We start from the raw sequence: 21621 nt of genomic DNA on the forward strand, positions 1-21621 counted from the left end.
CTAGCAAATCTATGGCATTCTTGTCGTCTTTCTCTTGTAATTCTTCCCGTCATCCACCCGCGCGAAAACCCGAAAAATTGCCATTGGCACCGCTGCATCCATCGATTTTGGTCTCTTTTTTGGAATCACGCATAATATATACGCATCTCTTGCATCGCATTCACCATGTGGAACGTGACCACATTGTCGACCTCGAACACAGACGCCGATGTCGCCTTGCCGCATGCCTCGTTGTTCGCATACTTCCGTGGCCCTGCAGCTGTTCATAAAGCGACAGATACCGGTATCTTATCCAGTGAGAACAGCCGTGGTACTAACGCGCATCAACTGCTACGTCCGCCCACCGATGACGACGACGACGAAGAGTCAAGACTAGGCTTCTGGGGCGAAGTGGATGGACCTAGAAGCTCGTCTGGATCATACTCATTCGACGAAAGCAGATCAGCTTGGCGAGGAGCAGCCGCCTTCTGCTGTCTTTGGTGTGCCTTCTCGGTCATTATACTCGGCGCGTTTGGCCTATATCTCACTGTCGACCTTGCCTTCAGCCACTATGGACTGGGTATCGGGATGGCGGAGTGGGTCATGTACAGACAACAGCTCCCACCGAGCAACACCCGTGGGGTGAGTCGCTCGCAAGAGGATAGTGGTATCGATGAATAGCGCACTGATGTTTAGCGTGCCTTAGATTAGGTTCTGCCTCGAGACTCCGAACCGCGAGGCACCTAGCCCACAGGCCTGGCACTACCTGAAAGCAGGCACCGGCGATCGTTGTACGACCGTTACCATCGACTTCATTCTCAACTCAAAGGAAGCATGGAAGGTTCAGCCAGATGCGATTCTGCTCCTGAGGGACGATGCGTCATACCTAGATCAGCATGAACAGATTCGGGCACCCATTATCTCCCGAGAACAACCACAAGCTCTTAAGCTGGGTGACGATGTTGCAGAAGAGGGTCACTTGGGCCGAACAGTTTGAGAGGTTACATATGAAGCTATCACAAGCACTTGGTGAATGACACTGGCATTCATTTTCTAGTATGCTTCATTTGCCGCATTGTTTGTTTGGCATCTTGTAATAAATCTTTTGCTTGTCCTCCGCCTAGCAGTGCCCACTGATGATAGTAACATCGCCGCTGCAAGAACGCGCACTATTGGTGAAGTCCTCAAACGGTCAAGTCATTATCTACTTGTTTGGAGGTCCTCGGAGTCGCGACCTGTATCTTTTGATACCATTCCTTTGCGCATGAGGCGTATGAGATGCGGAAAGTGTGGCTAGCTTGCCGTCTATGGGTCGCCTCTGAGTCATTGGTCAATGGCACAAGTGTTGGAAAGGCTTCTTCATCGTCGAAAGATGGTACTACCCGCTCATCAGCGCGTGCCCATATTCGATAGGCTCGTGGGTTTTCCTCTTCCGGTACTGTGTCGCATATCGCGCGCTCGGCAGGAGGACATTGCAGGATCACTTCGTAGTGCATCTTGCGACCCGCGATCCAATCGCTGTATTTTTCGTACATCGCGACGCACTGGTCATCTTGGGCGTTTTCAAAGATCAAATACACAGCTTTCAGGTCCTGGAAGAAGTGGTGAGCTTTGTTGAGCGCGTCGAGCCAAGCAAAGGCCTTGACGCTTGGGTGAAGAAGCTCAATCACCTGTATACTAGCAGGAAGAAGCTTGCAAGGATTCGGAAAACCATCGCCAAGAAGAAGATCTTGTGGTATAGTAAGGGTTTCCAGCTGCTTGAAGGAAGTAAAGGTGGGGACCGGCCCCATCCACTTCAAGAACTCTTGGTCGAAGCTATCGTACGCGCTCACTGAGAGGGTTTTGAGGCTAGGCGCAACCCGAGAAAGGCAATAAACCATCCTATTACTCTTTGCACGCTTGGAGTCTTTAAGGATAGGTTTGACAATAGAGAAGCCGCCAGACGAGTGGAAGTTGGTGAGCTGGATGGAGAGATGTTCCAACCGTGGGAACGATGTGGCCGAAAGAAACCCGGCATGGAGCGCCCCGTTGTGATCAACTTCCTTTGCGACACAGCTAGCAAGCTCAAGTTGAAGGGTATCAACAGCAGGAGCGACGAATGAAGCGGGGACCCTGCATTCTCGCGCGACCTCTAAGCACTGCAGCTTCGGCAGAGTACACCATTGCTTGTCAAGACGGCTGCCGAAGAACCGCAAAGTTTCGAGTTTCTTGAGGCCACAGATCTGGGATAAATCCAAAGCTGGTCTGTTGACAAGGTTCCTGATTCTTGCGTTGAGGAATCCTTTCATCCGAGAGGACATGATCGGATCGGTGCGTTTGGGTTTTAGAAATTCCAAGAGATAGTACCCAGGCTTTCCAAAGAGTTTGTCGAGAGGATCCTCTGCGTAACGCTGATGGGACCATACAATGCGTTCGTTATACTCAACATCGTCGTCCGCTACACGAAAGTCAGGCATAGTGGCAAGGATCTCTATCTCCAACTCGACCAGATTTGGAAGTAAAGCGAGAATGAGACCACCACAAGCTTTGCCGTCGCCAGAAAGTAAACGCGCTTTCCAGTCTGGCACACGGATGGCCCAACCAGTGCCTTTGGTACCCATGTCGTCGATCACTCGTAGTGCTTTAGCGATGTCGTCAGATGACCATTTGGGAGGCGAGGTTGGCTGCCCTCTTATAAGACTCATCGAGAGCTTGCGAACGCTAGATGCTAGTTCAGGCCGGTGAAGGAGCGCGAGCGCAAAGGAGAAGACTTGTTCGACCGCGCAGTGGTAGCTTCCGGAGTAACGCTCGTTGAGGGTAAGGTTGGTGTAGAGCTTTTCGTTCGCGATACGTCGCAGCTGGTGCGTCGCGAGGCAAATATGAGCGAGGTCGCGTTGTTTCATATATCCCGTGATATCATCGAGCAGCTCCTCTGGTAAACAGGACAATGCTGCCATGTTCGTCGAAGGAGACATATCCGCGTCCGAAGGTGAAGTAAGCTTTGCTTCGGTTTCGTGGTGCTGCATCTTGGTCGGGTTGAAATTTGGATCAATTTGAGGGAGTGCAATGGATGAGAGGTATTGGGGAATGGGCAATGAGCCCGCAAATTTATATGACTGAGCAATGGCCACGCAGATGCGCAACCTTGTGGCGTGAGTCAATTCACCTATCTGCGAACGCCCAGGCTTCCATCGCTTTCATTGTTGTCGCCACTTTCATCGCCACTGTCTCAAGACCCTCTTCCCCGGCTGTACCTCATATTCTAAGGCTACCGCTAGGCTGCGCGTTGTGCAGCAGCTTCCTTGATAGCCTTCTCTAACTGGATGCGCTCCGAGCTCTTTCGACCACCAGGATAGACGTAATTGTCAATAGTAGACTACTTTGACGTGAGTAAAATATTGACCAGCTACAACGAACTGTATTTACCTGAGCATATGCTTCGGCGGCGATCTCGACTTGCCAAGTGACGTCTTCATCCTCGTGACGGATCCAGCCCGCTCCCCCAGGGGGGTACCGGCCCTTGTCAGTCAAGTAATCAAGCTCCTTAGAAATGACTTTCGTGGTTGACCCATTCTTCTTCAGATGAGTGTAGGTTGGCAGTATGACCTCTAGGAAATTGAGGTTGATGCGATCCTTGTCAAGTTCTTTCGCATCCCATCGGCCAAATGGTGTAACCATGAGCAATGTAACTTCCGGAGGTCTGGCAAATACAAGACGCTGGATGAAAGCGATGTCGCGACGAAAGTTGCTGTATACACCGTGTTCCCTCCATTTGAAGTCCGGGCCTGGTTCATGGGGCGTATCGGGGCACGAACGGACATCCCAACCAGCTCTCTCGAGGAAGTCTTCAAATCGTATATAGATCACGATATTCCGGACGTGATCTCTGGGAACAGACCCGCACGGGAAAGGTGTGTTCATAAATCCGTTCATAAATCGTGCATCGCGGAAGTGGAGTACGTTCATCTCGAGGAAGGCCTCTGTGACTTCCTGAGCCATCTGAGAACCAAATAGCCTGGGATCAAATATGTAACGTTCTCTGATAGCTGCCAGCCGACGATTTACGATCGCTTTCTTCTCGTCTTGATCTGGTATATCAGGCCAGGATGTCTCCTCTATAGCGACCAGATTCACCACGTCTGCTGTATCGTGTTCATGAAAGAAGTCGTGGGTGAAATCTGGTATGTGAACACCGTCTTTCTCTACGCATAGAAACTCGTAGATTGAGAGGCGCAACTCGGCAACGCCACCTAGAGCATTCAGCAAATTCTTTGCGAGTTTTCTGAATCCATCAGCTTCATGTTTCATGATTCGAGAATCTATCTCTCTGTCTTTAGTCAGTGACTACCGCTTCTTGAAGCTATGATGCTTACTTGTCGAGCCGCCTGATCTCAGCCCTTATCTCATCTATTACGTCGTCTGGATACTCGACATCCTTTTCACCCGAATCGATTTGTTCACATTCATTTTCCTTCGCTTCTATCTGCTTGTATAGCCTGAACGCGATGAGCACTGGTGGAGTTTATCGAGTGTTCATTAGCGACTTACTTCGAAACCTCTGGCCATGCCGCATGGGTAGCTGAGGAACGGCAATTTACCGGTCCTTCCTGCGAGCTCGTCATTGCAATGCTCTTTTGATGGAGGTCCGACTCAAATGTAATCTTGACGCCGCGAGACGGGTGTCTTCAGCTGGAGTTCCCGTGTTTCTGGTCCGAGCTTTTGCATTACGTAATTGACGTAAGTGGGGTTATGTGGGGTGGCTTGCTTCCTCGCCCATTCTATCATCCCAACAACGCGTCGAGCTCACACCAGCCCAGAATCGCAGCAATCATCGCAGCAACCATTGAAGTTACAGTACAGCTAAAATAAGGGATTGTAAGTCAAATTTTAATTGTTAAAATTAAATCGCATCCAGGTAACACAAAGGGGCCCGCCTTAAATATTCGAACACTACTTCGAATTGTATCTTAGATGATAGCCGAAAGTCCTTGGAACCTAACCAGCTCTAAGAAGATCGAAATCTGCCACCATGAGTCGCAATTATGCCCAGCTTTCAGGCAAGTAGTCGCTTCAGTCTGTATCAAAAGCCAATAAAAGGTATGAGCTACAGGTACGCTTTCCCGATCACGACCCTCCCCCCATGCTCCTGCTGTCCATCCACGACACACAATTCCAGATGTTGGTCGCCTGTCTCCTGGATCTTGACCAAACTCCTCCATGTATCGGCGCGCTCCACACCCGCACTCGTGCCGTACAGCTTCTCGCTCGGCGCCGAATTCATTGCCAACGCGATGAGCTCCCCTACATCCTCCCAGCACTCGCCACCATAGTACCGTCCCCTAGCGACAGAATAGCCTACAAATGCTACATGCACAATCAACATCAGCGCAAAGAGCAGCAGGACAATCATGGCTGCCCAGACGGCTGTGTTCTGGAGTCCGTATCCGTATCCGTAGGAATCTAGTGCGATGCGAACGGAGTAGAAACCGGGAACGTAGCTGTCTGGATTCCACTTGAAAAGCCTTTCACCTGAGGGAAGGAAGGTTTCAAGTCTTGTTACCACGTCAGCAGTGGCATTAGTTTTGACGAGAGAGGATAATCTAGACGTGCTTCGCGCTATGCCGTCCACAAGCACGGTTCCCACCAGCATCGCTATTGCCTCTTCGAATGCGCCGCCCGTGTCTGGGGTCGTCATATTAGGCGCATAGAATGCCGTTATCCGGTTCTCTTCTTGTTTAGGGCGGATGATGGCAGTATTGAGGAACCGGGCCATGCCACTGACACTGGAGGAAGAGTTGTCGGCTAGCCACTCGCTTTGCTGTCGGTTCAGAAAATACGCCCAGTCGCGCCGCAAGTCGAGCGGGTTTTCTGATATGCCCAACTTGGTGAGGAGTGCTTTTTCGGGTTTCCATTCGGTCTCGGAGAGTGCATCAGAAACGTTGCTCGAGACAGTGGTCGAGTTCTTGGGCTGGTAATATGCATCGCTAGAGACCCACCTTGCATCAGTTGAGCATGCCACAGTGGCAGTGGATGGGTATCTGTCTTTTGTGGAGTTTTTGGCTGAGACAGGGATGATTGCCAACGCAAGTAGCGATGATGACAAATCCCCGTTATCGTTTTTGTACCATTTGAACCTCGCGTTCTTACTCGGTAGCCGATCAAAGATGGTATCGTTGGACTTGGCGTATTGTGTCTCAGCTTCGGGATGCAATGCTTCCTGCCCCCATGCCTGTGACCTAACGATGTTCGGAAATGGGACACGTAGTCGATCCGGGACTTGGTCCCACATAGAGAGGCTACACTTCACATAGACGATGGGCTGGTGTATTGGAGTGTCCGCTGTGATGCGCAATCGAGGATATGCCATGTCTCTAGTACCGCCGGCATTATTGTGTCTTGCATAGTTATAAAATGTACCGAGTGTTCTCGAGCTCAGCTCTGTGACGACGGTGGTGTAGGCCCAGCCGCCCTTTGGGTCATTGCCAGTCTTGATGGAGACCCTCCGTTGAACGCTGCTCGCACGTAGGTCTGTGAACAGCAAGTCATCGCGTGATCCAGTCTTCGTGAAACTGATAAACTGAATAGTTTTAGCATTGAATACATGTTATGTCCGAAAACCTGGAGATAAATACCCATTTATAGATATCGATGAACCCTGCCGACGGGCAGTGTAGGTTTAATGGTGACTTGAATGGATCTTGGAGGCAACGAGCAGTTTCATTTGTGTCCATTGAGTTATTGAAGACCGTCGGCCAGATTTCGGCTGCAGTTGCGTTGTAGAGGACGGTTGAGCCGTTGGCTGGAAAAGCGTTCTTCATCTCGTACCACTCAAGCGAAGGAATCATTGTGATCGCTGACGACGGCCCTAAAGTCAGCGAAAAGATACAGGTGAGAAACAACAAGCCTCCGAATGGGAGGTGACGCCTCCACCCCGCCCAGAATGACCACTTGAACAGCATGCTGGGCGAGCCTGTGACATGAAGTGCATTGACGAGTCCGAAGGGAATACCATTTCGCCCGACCAGCAGTCTTCGCATGTAGTGAAAGACAATTATGGATAGTGATGCGAGCATCAGCAACTCGTGAGCCTTGGACGCGACCTGAAATGCCTTAAGTTCCATGTTCTGCCGCTTCTGGTTCTTGATCTTGAAATCCCTCCAAAAGAGTCCGATGATGTGTATCCACAGAAGGACACCAGCAATGGCGAGTGCTGCAGCGTGAAACATGAGCTCAAGCCATGGAAAGTCACGCTTCAGCGCAATTTTGGCTCCTTCGATGGGATGCGTAGGTCCCAGACCGCGATCGTGAACATCACTCTCTTTGGTGGAGACCAACGATCGCTGATCGATCAAGAGCGCAGTATCCTCCATCACACTCCGCAGGATGTCAGAATGATGAGTAGCAAATCGAAGCGATCGAAGAACGAGAGGCCAGAAGAAAGAGGTTTCGAATAGAAGAGAGGCCAGAAGAACGGGATATCAGAACAACAGCGGGGCGCGGGGACCTGCCATGCTTAAGAAGGCTGAGGATGAGACCGGTGGCCATCAGATGACAAAGCCTCATTTGGGAAACCTATCAAGATATCGCAGAGTGAGCCAGCGCGACAGGTGTGGGGGCCAAATCATTAAGGAGGCAAATACTTGGGTAGGGGTGACAAGGCTGAATACCGATGCCAGCCTGGTGGCTGCGGACTCTTACGCCAAGATCAATACTCGTTCCAGGCATAAGCATTCCAGGAGACAGGACCGGAGCCATAGTAAGGATGATGAGGTCTCTCAATCAGGCTGGATAAGAAAGACATCAAAGGGAAACGAAGTAGACAACTGTCGAAGTTTACAGGTCTGTTTTTGCACGTTCTGTGTATCTCGCGAAGACTTTGCGAGGGTCCTGGATTGTAAAATCTCGGAAAAGGTCGCCTTGAACAAGGACGGACGTGTTGGCGAACGTTTATCGTGGGCATCGCTGCTGCGTGTGGCGACTACATCGTCCCACGCCCGGCTATGGCGAACCGTCAGCATCCAGAGAAGGAGACAAACCTGTACAATATCAGCCAATAAAAATGGGTCGGGGTTGTACGTTGCACAGGTGCTGGTCGGGGAGTTGGAGGCCATTTGGACCAGCTGGCTCCAGGACTGCTAGTCCCAAACGGGAATGGTGCCGTTCGGGAGAATGACGCGAGGCCGAGCGTCACCCATGTTCCCCAACGCGAACATCGGCGCATCCACTCGACGCGACGTAGCAGTGCATCCGCTGAGCACGTGCTAATTAGCTCATGCTCATGGAGACAGAATGAATGAGGAGGACGACTACGAGAATGGCGCCAGTAAATATCCCCACGACGCGCGGAGGAGCTGCCAACTAACCGCGCGCAACAGGCTCCGCCGAGGAGGAAGATGAGCAGGAGGAGAATGATGCCATGGATGTAGATGAGGAGGAAGAGGGCGACGATGCAGATGACGGCGATAATGACGACGACGATGCAGACGGAGACAACGACAACGACGATGAAGACCAGGATCAAGATCAGGACCAGGACGAGCCCGACAGCCCTTCGCAGCGACCGCGCAACAGCATATCCAATGGCGGTACAGCTGGACAAGCAGACGGCAATCCATCTGTCACCCTCACATCACCCAGCCCTCGAGCGGCGGCTTCGGGCGTGCTTGGAAACCTGCCCTTCCACCCCAGCGTGCGACAGGAGGCCTTGAATGCGCCTATATACGACATCATACCCACCATCGCCGCACCGCACAGCACCTCCATCAATGCCATCACCGCCACACCGGACATGCGATGGGTCTTCAGCGGGGGTGCAGACGGCTATATACGAAAGTTCAATTGGGTGGACACGGCCAACGGGAAGCTCGCCCTAACCGTGGCCCAGCGACACCCTTTCGTTGACTCGGTCACCAAGGCGGGCGTGCTTCTCTCATACTGGGAGAATGAGGACAGTGCCGCAGCCGAGAGCTTGTCCCCTGTGTACTCGCTCGCAGTACACCACCAAGCGCTATGGCTGTTGTCGGGTCTGGACTCGGGAGGCATAAACCTGCAGTCGGTGCGCCATCAGGAAGGAACGCGAATACACACACTCAAGAACCATACCTCAGCCGTGTCGGTCTTGACACTGTCGCAGGACGAGACGTCGGTATTGAGTGGTAGTTGGGACAAGACTATCAATGACTGGGACTTGAACACTGGCAGCGTTAAGAGGAAGTTCGAGACGAGTGGAGGACAGATATCCGCAATCGAGCAACGTCCCATGTCTACCTTGCCTATACCTCAGGATACCGAAACCCTTCCTACCTCGAACGGCACCTTCTCTTCCAACAACTCCGCCCGACCTCGAACCAACGGCGCCCTCGCGAACGGCGCCGATATAAAGCCCGTGATACCCAAGGAAGAAGGCACTGAGGATGCCCAGGGATCTCCAGACGACTCGCTGTTTGGAGACAAGGACCAGGACTCTTTGTTTGGCGACGGCCAGGAAAACAACCTCTCGGCCACTCTTCCTTCGTTCGGTGGTGACGACGACGAGGACGAATTCTCCAGAGCCATCGCGAACGGCATACAACAAGCGGACGACGACGCCAATGCTGACATGGACATGATGGACATGGGCGGTCCTGTACAAGCACCCGAGGAGCCAGCTGCGGAACAAGCGAAGGAACCCCCAGTAGATGCTGAGAACCAACCAGCAGCGAATGGAAGTACAGATGCGCAGCTCAATGGCACTTCCAACGGCCTGCCCTATGCAGAGGATCTCGAACAGTCTACGACTACTTCCGCAAACCAAACCGAGCAGCCTGCTTCATCTGAAACGACCTTTATGGACGCGTCAATGGACGGCACATTGCGTATCTGGGACCGCCGGCAACCGAACCCCGTCGCACGCATCACACCCCCGCGAAACACACCACCGTGGTGCATGAACGCATGCTGGTCACCAGACGGCAACTTCATCTACGCTGGTCGGCGAAACGGCACAGTGGACGAATACAGTCTACACAAGAGCCTACGAGAGCCGCGACGCACGTTCCGATTCCCCAGCGTCAGTGGTGCAGTGAGTGCAGTTCGGGCTATGCCCAATGGGCGACATCTCATTTGGTAAGTTCACCTCCCCTCACACGCGCACACATACATACATACGTGACGTGACGTGAGACAAGCACTAACATGTACCAGCGCATCATACGACATCCTCCGCCTCTACGACCTTGCCCACAACGACGCGGGACCGAAAGCCGGCGCGGCCGCTACACCCTTCTTTATTGTCCCCGGACACCGCACCGGCGTCATATCGCAGCTATACCTCGACCCGACGTGCAACTTCATGATCTCAACGGGCGGAAATCGGGGATGGGAGGGAGCATCAACAGAGGTGATGCTTGGATATGAGATTGGCATCGGATCTTAGCATCTGGCATGTACTATACCCATTGATCGCGGCGTTTGGAACGGCGTTTCTTGAACGAGGGGGTCTGCGTGCACTTTTGTGATTGGGTACGAAGAGCAAAGAATAAAGAGACAAGAGTTTTAACGCGACGATCGTGAGTGCAACGCGTGTGCCAGGTGACGTAGCTGGGGTAACGGACATGGGCATACGCAAGTGCTGATTCCGACATGTTGCGACGAAGCGTTTAGGACGAAGCTTATCCTTCTTTTGTTTTTCCTTCTCTCCTCTGGTTGTTGCAGCCCTCACGTTTGTTCTGCCATTGCAGCTGATTGACTACTTGCAGGCTCGGCATTCCCGCACCATGTCGATGGTGTCACGCGGAACACGCGTCCACCATAATTTTTTTCCGTGTGGGAGGAGCGGGGTAATTTTGATGAAGTCTTTCTCAGAAGCGCTTACTATCGCATTGACCCGCGGAGAAGAGTATACCCAAACATAGACGGTAAAGGAAGTGACGTAGTCGGTGAGAGCCTCGTTGTACCTAGGACATGCATTGGGCGCGAGGATAGGGGCAGGCAGTACGCGCGCGCATCTCAACTAGATTTTGGATCGAGAGGGGCGATTAGTCGGATCAGAGTCCGTGGTGTTGCAGAATTCGAAGAGACGGCGGGGCTCATCTCAACCATGCACCCCACAGACAGGATCCCTGGCACCGGCGTCGGCATCCAGTCAAGGCGACTGGAAATCTGTCAGCGCTGGTACAAATGCCGGCATTCAACACTATGTAAGTCGCTATCGGCACGGTGTGTCGGGCTTTGGTGCAGGAACACCAGCGGTGAGCGCCTCGTATGTACGAACGGAGACGGAATCGAAACGAGGCAGGCGGCCAATGATCATCTCGTTCGAACTTTTCGTCGCCTCGCCGAAACTCGAGCCCGTAACTGTAGGCGCACGTCATAAAAAGTCCGAGGTGGACCGACGGTGGACCGATATGTGTTTCAAGAAACCTGGAACAAAAGCGTCCGAGTTGTTGTAGACCCACAGGTATGGTGTTTCTTTCTTGGTACAAATGCAGGTTGGCATTTTGGGGAATCCCTGCTGGGAATTTGTAGGCTAGCGAGCGACTTTAGCTCCCGGGCGCTCGCGCCTCGTAGATCGTATCGCGGAAGGCATGGCGGAAAGGGCGGTGTAGGGCGGTGAATGGGTTTGGAGATGCATCGTGAAGGACGTTGAGGGACGGACTCTGCGAGAATGTAGACGTCGGTTGTGAAGAAATCTAGTCTTGCTGGGGTCGTCCCAGCGGTGAGTGGTAGATCACGGTACGCGTGCCACTGCATCGGTCGATTTGTGTATACTAATGACCCAATGATTGGAAAGAAAAAGCAAATTGTGTAGAGAGCGCTGCTAGGGCATGCTGCGTAGTCCACCAGATCTGGCAAGACGTGTGCAATCAAGGGAGAAAGCGCTGCGAATAACGGAGGCTAGGTCGCATGGAAGCCAGCATGCCAGGGAAGACTACACGCTTCGAAGGAAGACGATGAGCTTCTATTCGTGAACGTTGTTTGGTTCGCATTAGGAGAGACACTGTAGAAGCGTCCAATCCCGTGTCGAATGCAGTTCATTAATGGCGTAAGCGACTTGTAGTAGCATCTGGAAAGAGGAGCCGAGATTGTCACAGCTGCCCCTAGCCACCCAACAAGGTAGTGTTCTTGAATACCCAGCCGCGACAAACTCGTGCACGCCGAACATCATTTGGAACATGAACAGCCATGAGGCGCACAAAATTTCGTGTCGAGAGCTGAACGTGAGCTCCCAAGACTTCGCCTGCTAGCATTAGCGAGCGGGACGCATTGAAATTCAAGAATGCAGGCGACTCCGACTCGTCAGGCGGCATCAGGGTTCAGGTGACACTGCGGTGGGCGAGATAGAGTTCTTAGTCAGATATTGAGGCGCAAGCCCAAATTGGCGCCCGGGAACCGCGTTACCCACGTCTACAGTATCCGACTATCGTCGACGTTGACCGCAACGTCAGAAAACGGTGACTGTAACATTACAAAGCCCAACAGGAGGGTCGTGTGTATGCGAAACTACGTCATTCCATCTCTTGTAGAGCCCAAGCAAAGTCGGGCCGTATCGCGGTTGTAAGGAGGAATCTGGGAAAACAGTAGAAATCTCAAAATAATGGAGAACTGGATAGTGGAGCCGAGAGGTGATGCCGCGTTATCCCAGGCTGTCGAATGATACGGGTAAGACTCCGTGTAGGCAGACCACGGTGCCAGGCTTCAATAGTGGCAATTGTCACGGTGATCCAAAGTTAATGTAGTTTGTCAGTGTGGTGTATTGGAGCCGCATCAGCTGAATCATCCACGGAGCTGAAACCCTACCTATCCATGACCTTTTGATGAAACATTTCTGGAGAACGCCACCGGGTTCGGTGTAGTCGAGCGTCGGCTGCAGGCACAGAACAAAGGTTCACGCAAGCAGCCTCGTCATGCCCACGACGAGCGTGGCAGGGCGGATGTAGCGGGACTCTAAGCAGTTCAGTCGTGGCCTCTCAGCGACGCGAGCGAGCGGCGTGTGAGCAGAAGAGGGTGTATGATGGACCAAAAGAGGCAAGCCTGAAATGAGGCTGAGTGGGAACAGAGAGGTTGTGATGGTATGCTGGTGTGATCTGCCCCGCCGCTAGCGCTGTATCGTGACTGCGTAGTGTCTTCGGGCCTTTGGCTCCACCCTTCACGCCTAGTGTCGCCAGTCGTCTTTACGGCTCGCTGCAATTTGCACGATCGCGCTGTTCAGTCTCTAGCCATACAATAGTTACAGGCATAAGTATTATATAGTAGGGCGATTAGAGGTCCCCTAAAGCAGCTAATACACTATAAAATAGTTTAATACTTAGTATAGCTACCCTTAGCATTAATAACTACCTAACACCTTTCTTCTATACTATTTACTAAAGAGAAAAAGTATTTAGAAGTTATCTTATTCTAAGCCTTCTTTATAATACTATAAAGCTAATTATATAATTACTACTTTCTATTTAGAAGATCTAGGTACTAAATTTTAATCTAATTCTTTATCTTATTTTATATATTCTTAATAGAGTTAAGATCTAGAGAGAATACTAGCTAAGATATTATAAGTACCTCTCTTAATAGAATCTTATAAAAAGTATTCTTTAAAGTATACGCTAGAGTGTTATTTTATATAAATACTAGGCTAGAATATATTTTTATTTACTTCTTAACTAGAGAAAGTATTTTTTTATAGTAAGACTCTGTCTTAATTATTCTCTACTTCTTTTTCTAAAATAAATAAAAACCTTTCTTACTCTTATTAAAATAGCTCTAAAATATCTACCTCTTTTTTTACTAAATTCTTTCTACTAAATAAATACTTTTAAGCACCTTTTTAGGTAAATAAGTAACCTAAGTTCTCTTATAGTAACCTCTAGTTACTTAAGTTTTATTACTTTAGAAGATTATATTCTACTATTTAGGTATTTAATTCTTATACTTTTTAGCTTAAAGCTACTTTTTAGTATAATTTACCTCTAAAAGTAGTAGTTTAGAGAGAGTAATCTTTTTAGTATACTTAGTATTATAAAGAGTATAGTAAATATAATATTCTTCTATATACTAATTAAAGAAGTAGAGAGATAAGGCTAAGTAGCTTATCTAGTAAGTCTTTTTAGAAGATTAGATAAATTAAATAAGTTTTTCTACTTATTAAAAGTTAAGTAGTAAGAGTTTACTAGATCTTTTCTTTAGAGTAATAAGTCTAGATTTAATATATTTTACTTATCTATATAATAGGTTTAAATAAGTAGTAGTCTAGAATTATATATAGCTAGTGTTAAGAAGTATCTATACTATAAGTCTCTTATTTCTAGTTAGTTACTTTCTATACTTTAGAGTACTAGGCTTATTTATAATTATACTAGTAAGAAGAGAGAAGCCCTATAATCTATATAAAATATAGAAAATAAGAGCTTTTTAGATTAGATAAAAAACTATCTAAAGTAGCGCTAGATATAAGCTTAGCAGCTCTACTGTACAAAACTTATGCCTGTAACCGCTGTAGTTTAATATCTTAGCGGCACCCCATCGATCGTCAGTCCTGCATTAACGGCCGTCGAGTCCGCAACACCTAGTGGCCAATGCGCGCGTGCAACCTGCAGGTCATCCTACACCGAGATGGTGTGCCGCCAACCATCTCATGTGGCCCGCCCGCCATCACTCTGCCTGTCACCCATTCCTTTGCGCCCTGGGATCCTTACCTATTCTGCTCACGCTGCACTAAGCTTCTCATCCACACCGCACGCTAATGCGCATGCACTGCACATGCAGGGCACCTCTTCCGGCTGCTTCGCTCGCCTGTCAACATAAGTACCCAAGGAATCCTCCAGAATATGCATCCCGTACCAGACATCTCGCGGAGGATAAACCACGGTTCCGACTAACTGTCGCTTCTTGCATTGCCCTCTCCCAGGCAAACACTTCCCAGGCAGCACTCGCATTGTCTCATATTCGTCGCCTCTCCCACGCCGCCCACTCGTGACACTCCCAGACGCCTACCCCAAAGTCACGCATATATAGCTTGCGTGCGCCGCTCACCACTGGCGAACCTACTACCAAAATCTCCTACCAGCACCACTTGTGAACTCTCTTCACCGAGCGTTTGCGAGCTGCTGTTTCAGGAAGGACCGGCCAGGAGCCGGGGGAACGAACACCATTCTCGGTCACATCGCCTTTGTCAAGGTTGAATCAAGCGCTAAGCCATCACTACCTGTTCGACGTTCATCGCTCCTTCGAAAATTCAAGGACTTCCTCTTAATAATGCCTTCCTATCTACGAAGCACCCCTCGCGCCTACTCCTTCCCACCATGGGTCGAGAACGGCAGCGACGACACTAATGAAAACGATCTTCCGGACATCGACGAAGACCCCTTCTCGCACTTCATCTCACCACCCATCACCGAGGCTGACGACCCATACGAACTGTCCCTGAGCGCAGGCATCGACGTCCAGGAAGGACCACGCACCACCAAGTCTTCCAAGTTCAAGTCCAACCTCGCCAACAAGTGGACCCGCTATGTCAAGCACAACCACAGCCAGCTCCACACTCAGTACCACGCGCCTACCATCTACGAAGAGGACGAGGAGGAGTCATTCATGGGGCTGGACGACGATCGATTGAACGACACGCCACAAGTCGTATCTCAGCTCAGCCCTCCACGGATCAGAATCACTGAACCATCACGAGGCCGCGCCCAGGATCTCGCAACTCGCAAACAGCAAAACCGTCGCCGGTACTCGCGCACACTATCAGGTCATCGCCACTCATGGAGAGAACCCAGCCCAGACCTGTTCACTGTAGACGAATCTGAAGAGGAGGATGTTCCTGCGCTACGTCGCGCAAAGACTAGGAAGCCCAAAGACGGTGCGGAACGCCGGAGGTCATCGACCCGATCAAAATCAAGAGCACGAGTCGACTCGGTAACGGGAGAGTCGATCTTGTAGCACGGTAGCACGGCGGGATAGAGAAAAAGGTGCATCATGGGGGAGGGGTTGGATACACAGCATAGCACGGCGTTGGTGGCTTTTTGACTTTACACACAGCATTGGGAGGCGTTTTTTGGTATACCACGGGCTTGCATTTTTATGGTTTCACGCATTGGGCGGTGTTTTCTTGAGCATTTACACATACTGTACTGCATTACGTGCCGCGGCAGCATGATAGCGATCGAACAACAAACAAATTCCACTTCATAATATCTTCAAGCTTCATCCCCTCCTTCGCACTTGGCTCGGTGATATTGCTATGACGACCTCATCAAACGCAACGGGCCAACCCCTTCCATTGACAACCTCCGTCGGCGGTATACTGAGTCGGGCACACGCAACCATCCCCCACCCGAAAACGCGACTACTGCAGACTAAGAGACAAGCGTGCAGTACCGTGACCTCACGCCGCATAACCCACGATAGCGAAAAACCACCAACAGTGCCCAAATTACCCCTCCACACGCCAGCAGCGAACATCCCTCTTTCGCGCGCTTACCGCCCCTACCCTAAACCATCCGAAAAACCTCCGCGGCGACTGTCACAGCAAGAATAATCGGGTCTCCCGGCACCACCGCTACAGAGGCGAAGATAATCTTATCTTACCAGCCAACTCAATTTTTTTCTTCTCCTGTTTCCGTTCAGCCTCACGATTGCCTGCAGTAGACCAAGTCGTGATTTTCGTCTGCCATTACTTCAACCAGCACTAGCCATAACCGCTTTGTTCTGTATCTTGCATGCAGCCTCGTGCACTGCGCATGTTGCATGAGAAAGTGTGCCCAAGAAACATCTACCGGCATATATCCATCAGCTTCACCAACCACGTTTTCGGATTCTTTACCCCTCACTTCGTCCATTCACGAAGCGCAGCGTGCCGACATTATCGCAGGAAAAGGGTGTTTTGCACCGCGCATCTTTTTTTTTGGTGTACTTTACGCGAAGAGATCTACACATGTACACAGCTTACCTTTCCCAAAGTTGCTGTAACATGACCTGATATATCGTGACCACTTGTCATGTCCACGCTTTTCCATCCGCTTCGGATGGCAAGACCCTGCGTTTTGGACGATGTACCCTTTTGACCCTTACAGATAGGACGGCGATCTTACTATGGCGTGCGCAAAGGGTCACGCGGCGCGAGATAGGCGGCGGAGGGCTTTGATCCGGGGTCGGCATAGTTGACGATGGTACTGAATCATGAGGCTGCCTGTCGTGATTGTGATTGCGACAGGCGGGGTCTAAATCTTTTTTGGTGGTTTCCTCGTTACGACGGTGGGGTGGGGTGTGGGTTGGGCATGTGGCCTGTCTTCGGGAGGAGAGTGGCTTCCTGTGTAGAAGGGCCGACTCTGTGGGGTCGGCATTCGGAGACCCACGGCGCGGATTGGTGGCTGGATAAGATAAATGTGAGGTTGGGTGTGCTACGCCTGTTCGCGATCGAGATCGTGAAGGATGTGGTGTTCGCCGTGTGCATGGCATGATCCGCAAGAAGTCGTCATGTCGAAGGATCTGGATATGTCGTGCGCAGCGCTGCAGCCGCGTGGCTGTCTGCGACGCAGGGCAATGATAATAAGGAAAGCCGATCTATCTTGCGTCTCGCTAAGTGGACCACAGCCTGGGGAAGCTTACGCGTGGAGTAGACTGAGTTTCGGGAGGCGTTGGAGTGGAGATGGTCATTGAAGACGATCACATCGCCACGTTGAACAAAGGGTGAATGTTCATTGCAGTCAGTGTTGATACACACATCCGATAGCAATTGTATGCTTCCGACATGCAAATGTTACCTGTAGGTGTACTCGTGCAAGCAATCCCCTCATGCGCGTGATTAGTGCAGATCTTCCAAGGTTACGCGCACTACGCGTCGGCCGGAATGACGTCGTCACCTGAGACGCGACTCCAGCTTCCACCACCCATGCATCACATCCTTACACATCGTGACACCCTACCCTATCATCTCAACATCCTACAGTACCATCATGCCGCGCTTAGATGAAAACACACACCAAACCCTCCGCGATGCAGAACAGGGGATCCGAAGGCGAACCGCCAGTGCCTGGGACAGCTTCAGCAACTTCGCCCTACGCGACAATGTGCTCGAAGTAGCCGTTGGACTGATGTATGTGCACTTCTATAACAAAACACACGTAATAAACCATACTAACTCGCAACCCAGCCTCGCAGCCTCCTTCACCGCCGTCGCAAACTCCCTCGTCTCCTCCATCATCCTCCCCATAATCTCGCTCCTTCCCTTCCTCTCCCGCAACCTCGACGCCAAATTCGCCATCCTACAATCTGGACCCAACTATAACACCACCATATCCAATGGCTACAATACCCCTAAGCAGGCTGTTGACGATGGCGCCGTCGTACTAGCTTACGGCGAGTTCTTGGACAAGATTGTCAGGTTCCTGGTCGTTGCATTGGCGCTTTGGGTGGTGGCGCTGGCGTACTCGAGGGGCAGCGGGGATAACATCGTCAAGAAGCAGGTCAAGTGTCGGTTTTGCAGGAAGTATATTAGTGAAAAGGCTAAGAGGTGTGTGAATTGTACGAGCTGGTTAGATGGCAGGGAGGATAGAGGGTAGAACGTAGTTTGATGGTAAGTGCTCATATTACTACAGCAATGTTGATTTCATGGTCTACTGCGCGAGCTTCATGTTCATCTCGTCCTATCGAGTTCTAAAGCACAGCACCTCCATACCGCATCCTCGAGACGCTCCTCCCTCCACTTGAACTTCAGGTTGTCGCGTAGCGTGATCACACCCCGAATATGGCATGGACTATCTGGAAGACCCTGTCCTTCTTCTGAGTATTCCAAATGAAGACTCTCGATCGACCCATACTTTCGAATCATCGAGTGATTTCCCCAATCTAACTCGATACGGGTAGGCTCATCTTTCGATGGCACGACGTTACCATGGGCTTCGAAACGGAATCCGCCCTCGATTTCGCTCTCTTGGATGAGCTTGATCTTCGCACACGCAAGATCCTCCGTCTCGCTGTTAATGTAGGCGCCAAAGAAGTGATGGGGTATGCCCAGAAGTTTCTCTGCCCAATCTTCGTCTTGACCCTGTTCGTTGAGACGCATCGTTAAATAGATGTCCTGTCCACCGGATGAGCCATCGAAGCCAAGTGGCGCTATAGTAAGATATGTGGCTTTCTTTTCTGGGTTGTCGATAAACAGCCGCTCCAACCTGATGGGCATGCCGTGGAAGGATATGTGCACCGGGAATTGCGTCAATTCCTCTCGCTCAACCTCATCCAAATCACTGAAAATCGTTTCCTTGAATGCAGCTGCGTCGAGAGTGACATTAGACCTTCTTTGACCGCCACCGAACGTAGCATTTTCCGCTCTGTCCCAATCCGAAGGCCGGGGTCCAGACACATGAATGAACTGATCATACTTTGTCTCGTCGCACGATAAAAGCACTGCCTTATCTTCTTCCCACTGCTGGGAGTAGTAGTGTGAGCCGTGTCTCCATGTCCGCGTAAATCCTCGCTCTGTCATCTTCTGTCCGACGCAAAATAAATCCTGATAGAACGAGTCACCGAGCGAGCGAAAAGCCGTGATGAGGTCGACTTTACTTTTCAAGTCGAACTTCTCGCTCAAGATAAAGGTGAGTAGATACCTCTTGCCAGCATACTGTTGTGGCCCATAGTAGACAAGATCCTCAATTGTGGAGCCGCACCATGGGCCAAAGTTGAAGCGATACGGGGCTTTATTTTCCGGGACAATGCGCCTGTTCAGTTCCGTAGGGTGGAAGGTGTAGGCTTTCTGAAGAGAAGTAGAGGTGTTCCTCCGAAGTGACTGAGTTTGCCGGCGTGATTTGTGTGGAGACTTCACAACGCGAGCATCTTGAATGCGACTTGTCATCTCTCGTGATACTGGAAGAAACAGAACCGGGTATGTTGAAGAGATATTTTTTAGAGAGTAGTGGTCGTACAGTGAGGCAGCTGGGACACTGTTGCAGCCCGTCGATGTTGTAGAGCAAATACTTCCTGATAATGACCAGGCTTTATTCTATTGAAGAGGGACGTTTTCGTAAGAAGGTAGTGAGTACTTGATTGAAATCAAGGTTACTTACATCATGCCTAGGTAGGTGCGCAATCTGGACCCAAGAAGATAGCGTCAATAGCGTCACCCAAAACTCGACTACCAATCGATCGCGCCGATGAGGTCAATCAGGACTAGGAGATATCCAACCAACTCTTTAACGGGCTGAAAAGTCTTTTATGGTACTCTTGTTATCACTAGTCGCATTCCAGGCGATACATTGATGGTTTACCTGATGAGAAGAAACCTTGGTCTTGACACATCCTTGGAAAACACCGTGGAAAGCATGTGATGATGATAGTTTACTCGGTAATGCGATCAAACGCAAAAGCCTTCCAAACTCCATCCGGTAGCTTGCCGTGTTTCCAATCGAATGTAGGTCCCCACTTACTGCAACCAAAACCTGGCGGTGGAAGAATACCTTTAATCAGGTACTTTCCTCCGACCACTGGTGCTTCAACACCCTCCTGCAGAGTCATGTGCATGATTTCGCGATTCCCCTCATCCTCCAAAAGTCGCGGATCTAGCCAGTCTGGCTTGACGGATATCTTGCCTTCGTCAACTGCAGCGATAACGCCTCTCATCTCGAACCGAAGACCGGTCCTAATGACAGATTCGTCTTCGATCTTCTCGAAACGAGCATCGACTACGTCAACGTAGTACGTACTGCAAAGAGCGCCTGAGAAATGGAACGGAAGGCCCAGTATCTTTTCTGCCCAGCCCAGCGGTTTGCCCTCCTCATTCAACTCCATGGTGAGATGTAGGAACTCCGATGCCACATAATTTCCATTGATACCGGCGGGTAGAACAGTAAGATAGGTCTTCTTCTTCTCTGGGTCATCAATGTACAGGCGTTCAATTCGAATCGGCACCCCGAAGAAAGAGAGACGTATTGGATACGCCTCCCACCCCATCCCTTGTCCCGTATTTGCGCTTTCAGGTCGTAGCGCCGCGAGGGGCTCCGCATCGAAAGTTACTTCCGGCTTTCTATGGGTCCAAACGGTTGCCTTGTAGGGCGTTTCCATCTCTATGAAATGGTCGAACGGTGTTTTCTCGCACGACAAGTACCATTGTAGATGGGGGTTGAGATTCTTGGGATACTTGGCGCACTCATACACCGATCCTTCAATCTCAAATCTCTTGAATCCTCGTTTGGCGAGCCCCTTAGCGAAGGACGGGTAAAGGTGAGCTGTATACCACTCATTGTTAAGGGAGCGCAGGGCGCTGATCAGGTCAGGACGACTTGCTAAATCGAACTTTGGACCAGTTATGAAATCGAGGAAGTAGAGGCCGCGCGGTCGATGGTCGTAAGCCAACTCGTGAATAGTTTTGCCTTCCCATTGGGAGAAGTTGAACACATAACGTGTCTTGTTGTAAGGGCGTAAACGCCGGTTGTCCGCAGTAGGTTTGAAGAAGTATGGCTTAACAAGGGTGGGAAAAGGCTTTTTATCTGGAGAACTGTACTTGCCGATGCGGCCGTGTTGGATGCGGCCCGACATACTGGCTTCCACGACCTTGGGAACCTAGGTAGTACCTGTAATAGGACTTGTTGGTCACAGGCTGGAGATACTTGCGGAGTGAGGGTCTTACTGCTTTGGAAACAAGTGGAAGTGTCTTGAGAAAAGAACGCAGTGGCAGAAAGAGAGATGCGTAAATTGCGG

The 21621-nt window shown here is 50.6% G+C and overlaps 8 protein-coding genes across 8 annotated transcripts; 3 read left to right on the forward strand and 5 right to left on the reverse strand.

Annotated features, from left to right (window-relative positions):
• Window positions 1–1163: 1163 nt before the first annotated feature.
• On the reverse strand, window positions 1164–2984 carry J4E84_009725 (uncharacterized protein; the record flags this gene model as incomplete). Its single annotated transcript, XM_049392286.1, has 1 exon — window positions 1164–2984. One exon carries the CDS (start codon window positions 2982–2984, stop codon window positions 1164–1166), a length of 1821 nt encoding a protein of 606 aa, XP_049240048.1.
• A 248-nt stretch (window positions 2985–3232) lies between these two features.
• J4E84_009726 (uncharacterized protein) lies at window positions 3233–3636 on the reverse strand (the record flags this gene model as incomplete). The annotated part of the gene is made up of 2 exons (XM_049392287.1): window positions 3233–3334; window positions 3385–3636. The coding sequence occupies 2 exons, from the start codon at window positions 3634–3636 to the stop codon at window positions 3233–3235; spliced, it is 354 nt and encodes a 117-aa protein (XP_049240049.1).
• A 1426-nt stretch (window positions 3637–5062) lies between these two features.
• On the reverse strand, window positions 5063–7328 carry J4E84_009727 (uncharacterized protein; the record flags this gene model as incomplete). Its single annotated transcript, XM_049392288.1, has 2 exons — window positions 5063–6535; window positions 6591–7328. The coding sequence occupies 2 exons, from the start codon at window positions 7326–7328 to the stop codon at window positions 5063–5065; spliced, it is 2211 nt and encodes a 736-aa protein (XP_049240050.1).
• Window positions 7329–8247: 919 nt separating this feature from the next.
• On the forward strand, window positions 8248–10372 carry J4E84_009728 (uncharacterized protein; the record flags this gene model as incomplete). The annotated part of the gene is made up of 3 exons (XM_049392289.1): window positions 8248–8281; window positions 8334–10062; window positions 10141–10372. The coding sequence occupies 3 exons, from the start codon at window positions 8248–8250 to the stop codon at window positions 10370–10372; spliced, it is 1995 nt and encodes a 664-aa protein (XP_049240051.1).
• Window positions 10373–15186: 4814 nt separating this feature from the next.
• Window positions 15187–15870, forward strand: J4E84_009729 (uncharacterized protein; the record flags this gene model as incomplete). The annotated part of the gene is made up of 1 exon (XM_049392290.1): window positions 15187–15870. One exon carries the CDS (start codon window positions 15187–15189, stop codon window positions 15868–15870), a length of 684 nt encoding a protein of 227 aa, XP_049240052.1.
• A 2015-nt stretch (window positions 15871–17885) lies between these two features.
• On the forward strand, window positions 17886–18491 carry J4E84_009730 (uncharacterized protein; the record flags this gene model as incomplete). The annotated part of the gene is made up of 2 exons (XM_049392291.1): window positions 17886–18025; window positions 18083–18491. The coding sequence occupies 2 exons, from the start codon at window positions 17886–17888 to the stop codon at window positions 18489–18491; spliced, it is 549 nt and encodes a 182-aa protein (XP_049240053.1).
• Window positions 18492–18565: 74 nt separating this feature from the next.
• Window positions 18566–19996, reverse strand: J4E84_009731 (uncharacterized protein; the record flags this gene model as incomplete). Its single annotated transcript, XM_049392292.1, has 2 exons — window positions 18566–19703; window positions 19992–19996. 2 exons carry the CDS (start codon window positions 19994–19996, stop codon window positions 18566–18568), a joined length of 1143 nt encoding a protein of 380 aa, XP_049240054.1.
• Window positions 19997–20262: 266 nt separating this feature from the next.
• Window positions 20263–21459, reverse strand: J4E84_009732 (uncharacterized protein; the record flags this gene model as incomplete). The annotated part of the gene is made up of 1 exon (XM_049392293.1): window positions 20263–21459. One exon carries the CDS (start codon window positions 21457–21459, stop codon window positions 20263–20265), a length of 1197 nt encoding a protein of 398 aa, XP_049240055.1.
• Between the last annotated feature and the right edge of the window lie 162 nt (window positions 21460–21621).

Source organism: Alternaria hordeiaustralica (genome assembly GCF_023758085.1).
Source record: "Alternaria hordeiaustralica strain BMP 2776 chromosome Unknown scaffold_31, whole genome shotgun sequence".
NCBI classification, from domain to species: domain Eukaryota; kingdom Fungi; phylum Ascomycota; class Dothideomycetes; order Pleosporales; family Pleosporaceae; genus Alternaria; species Alternaria hordeiaustralica.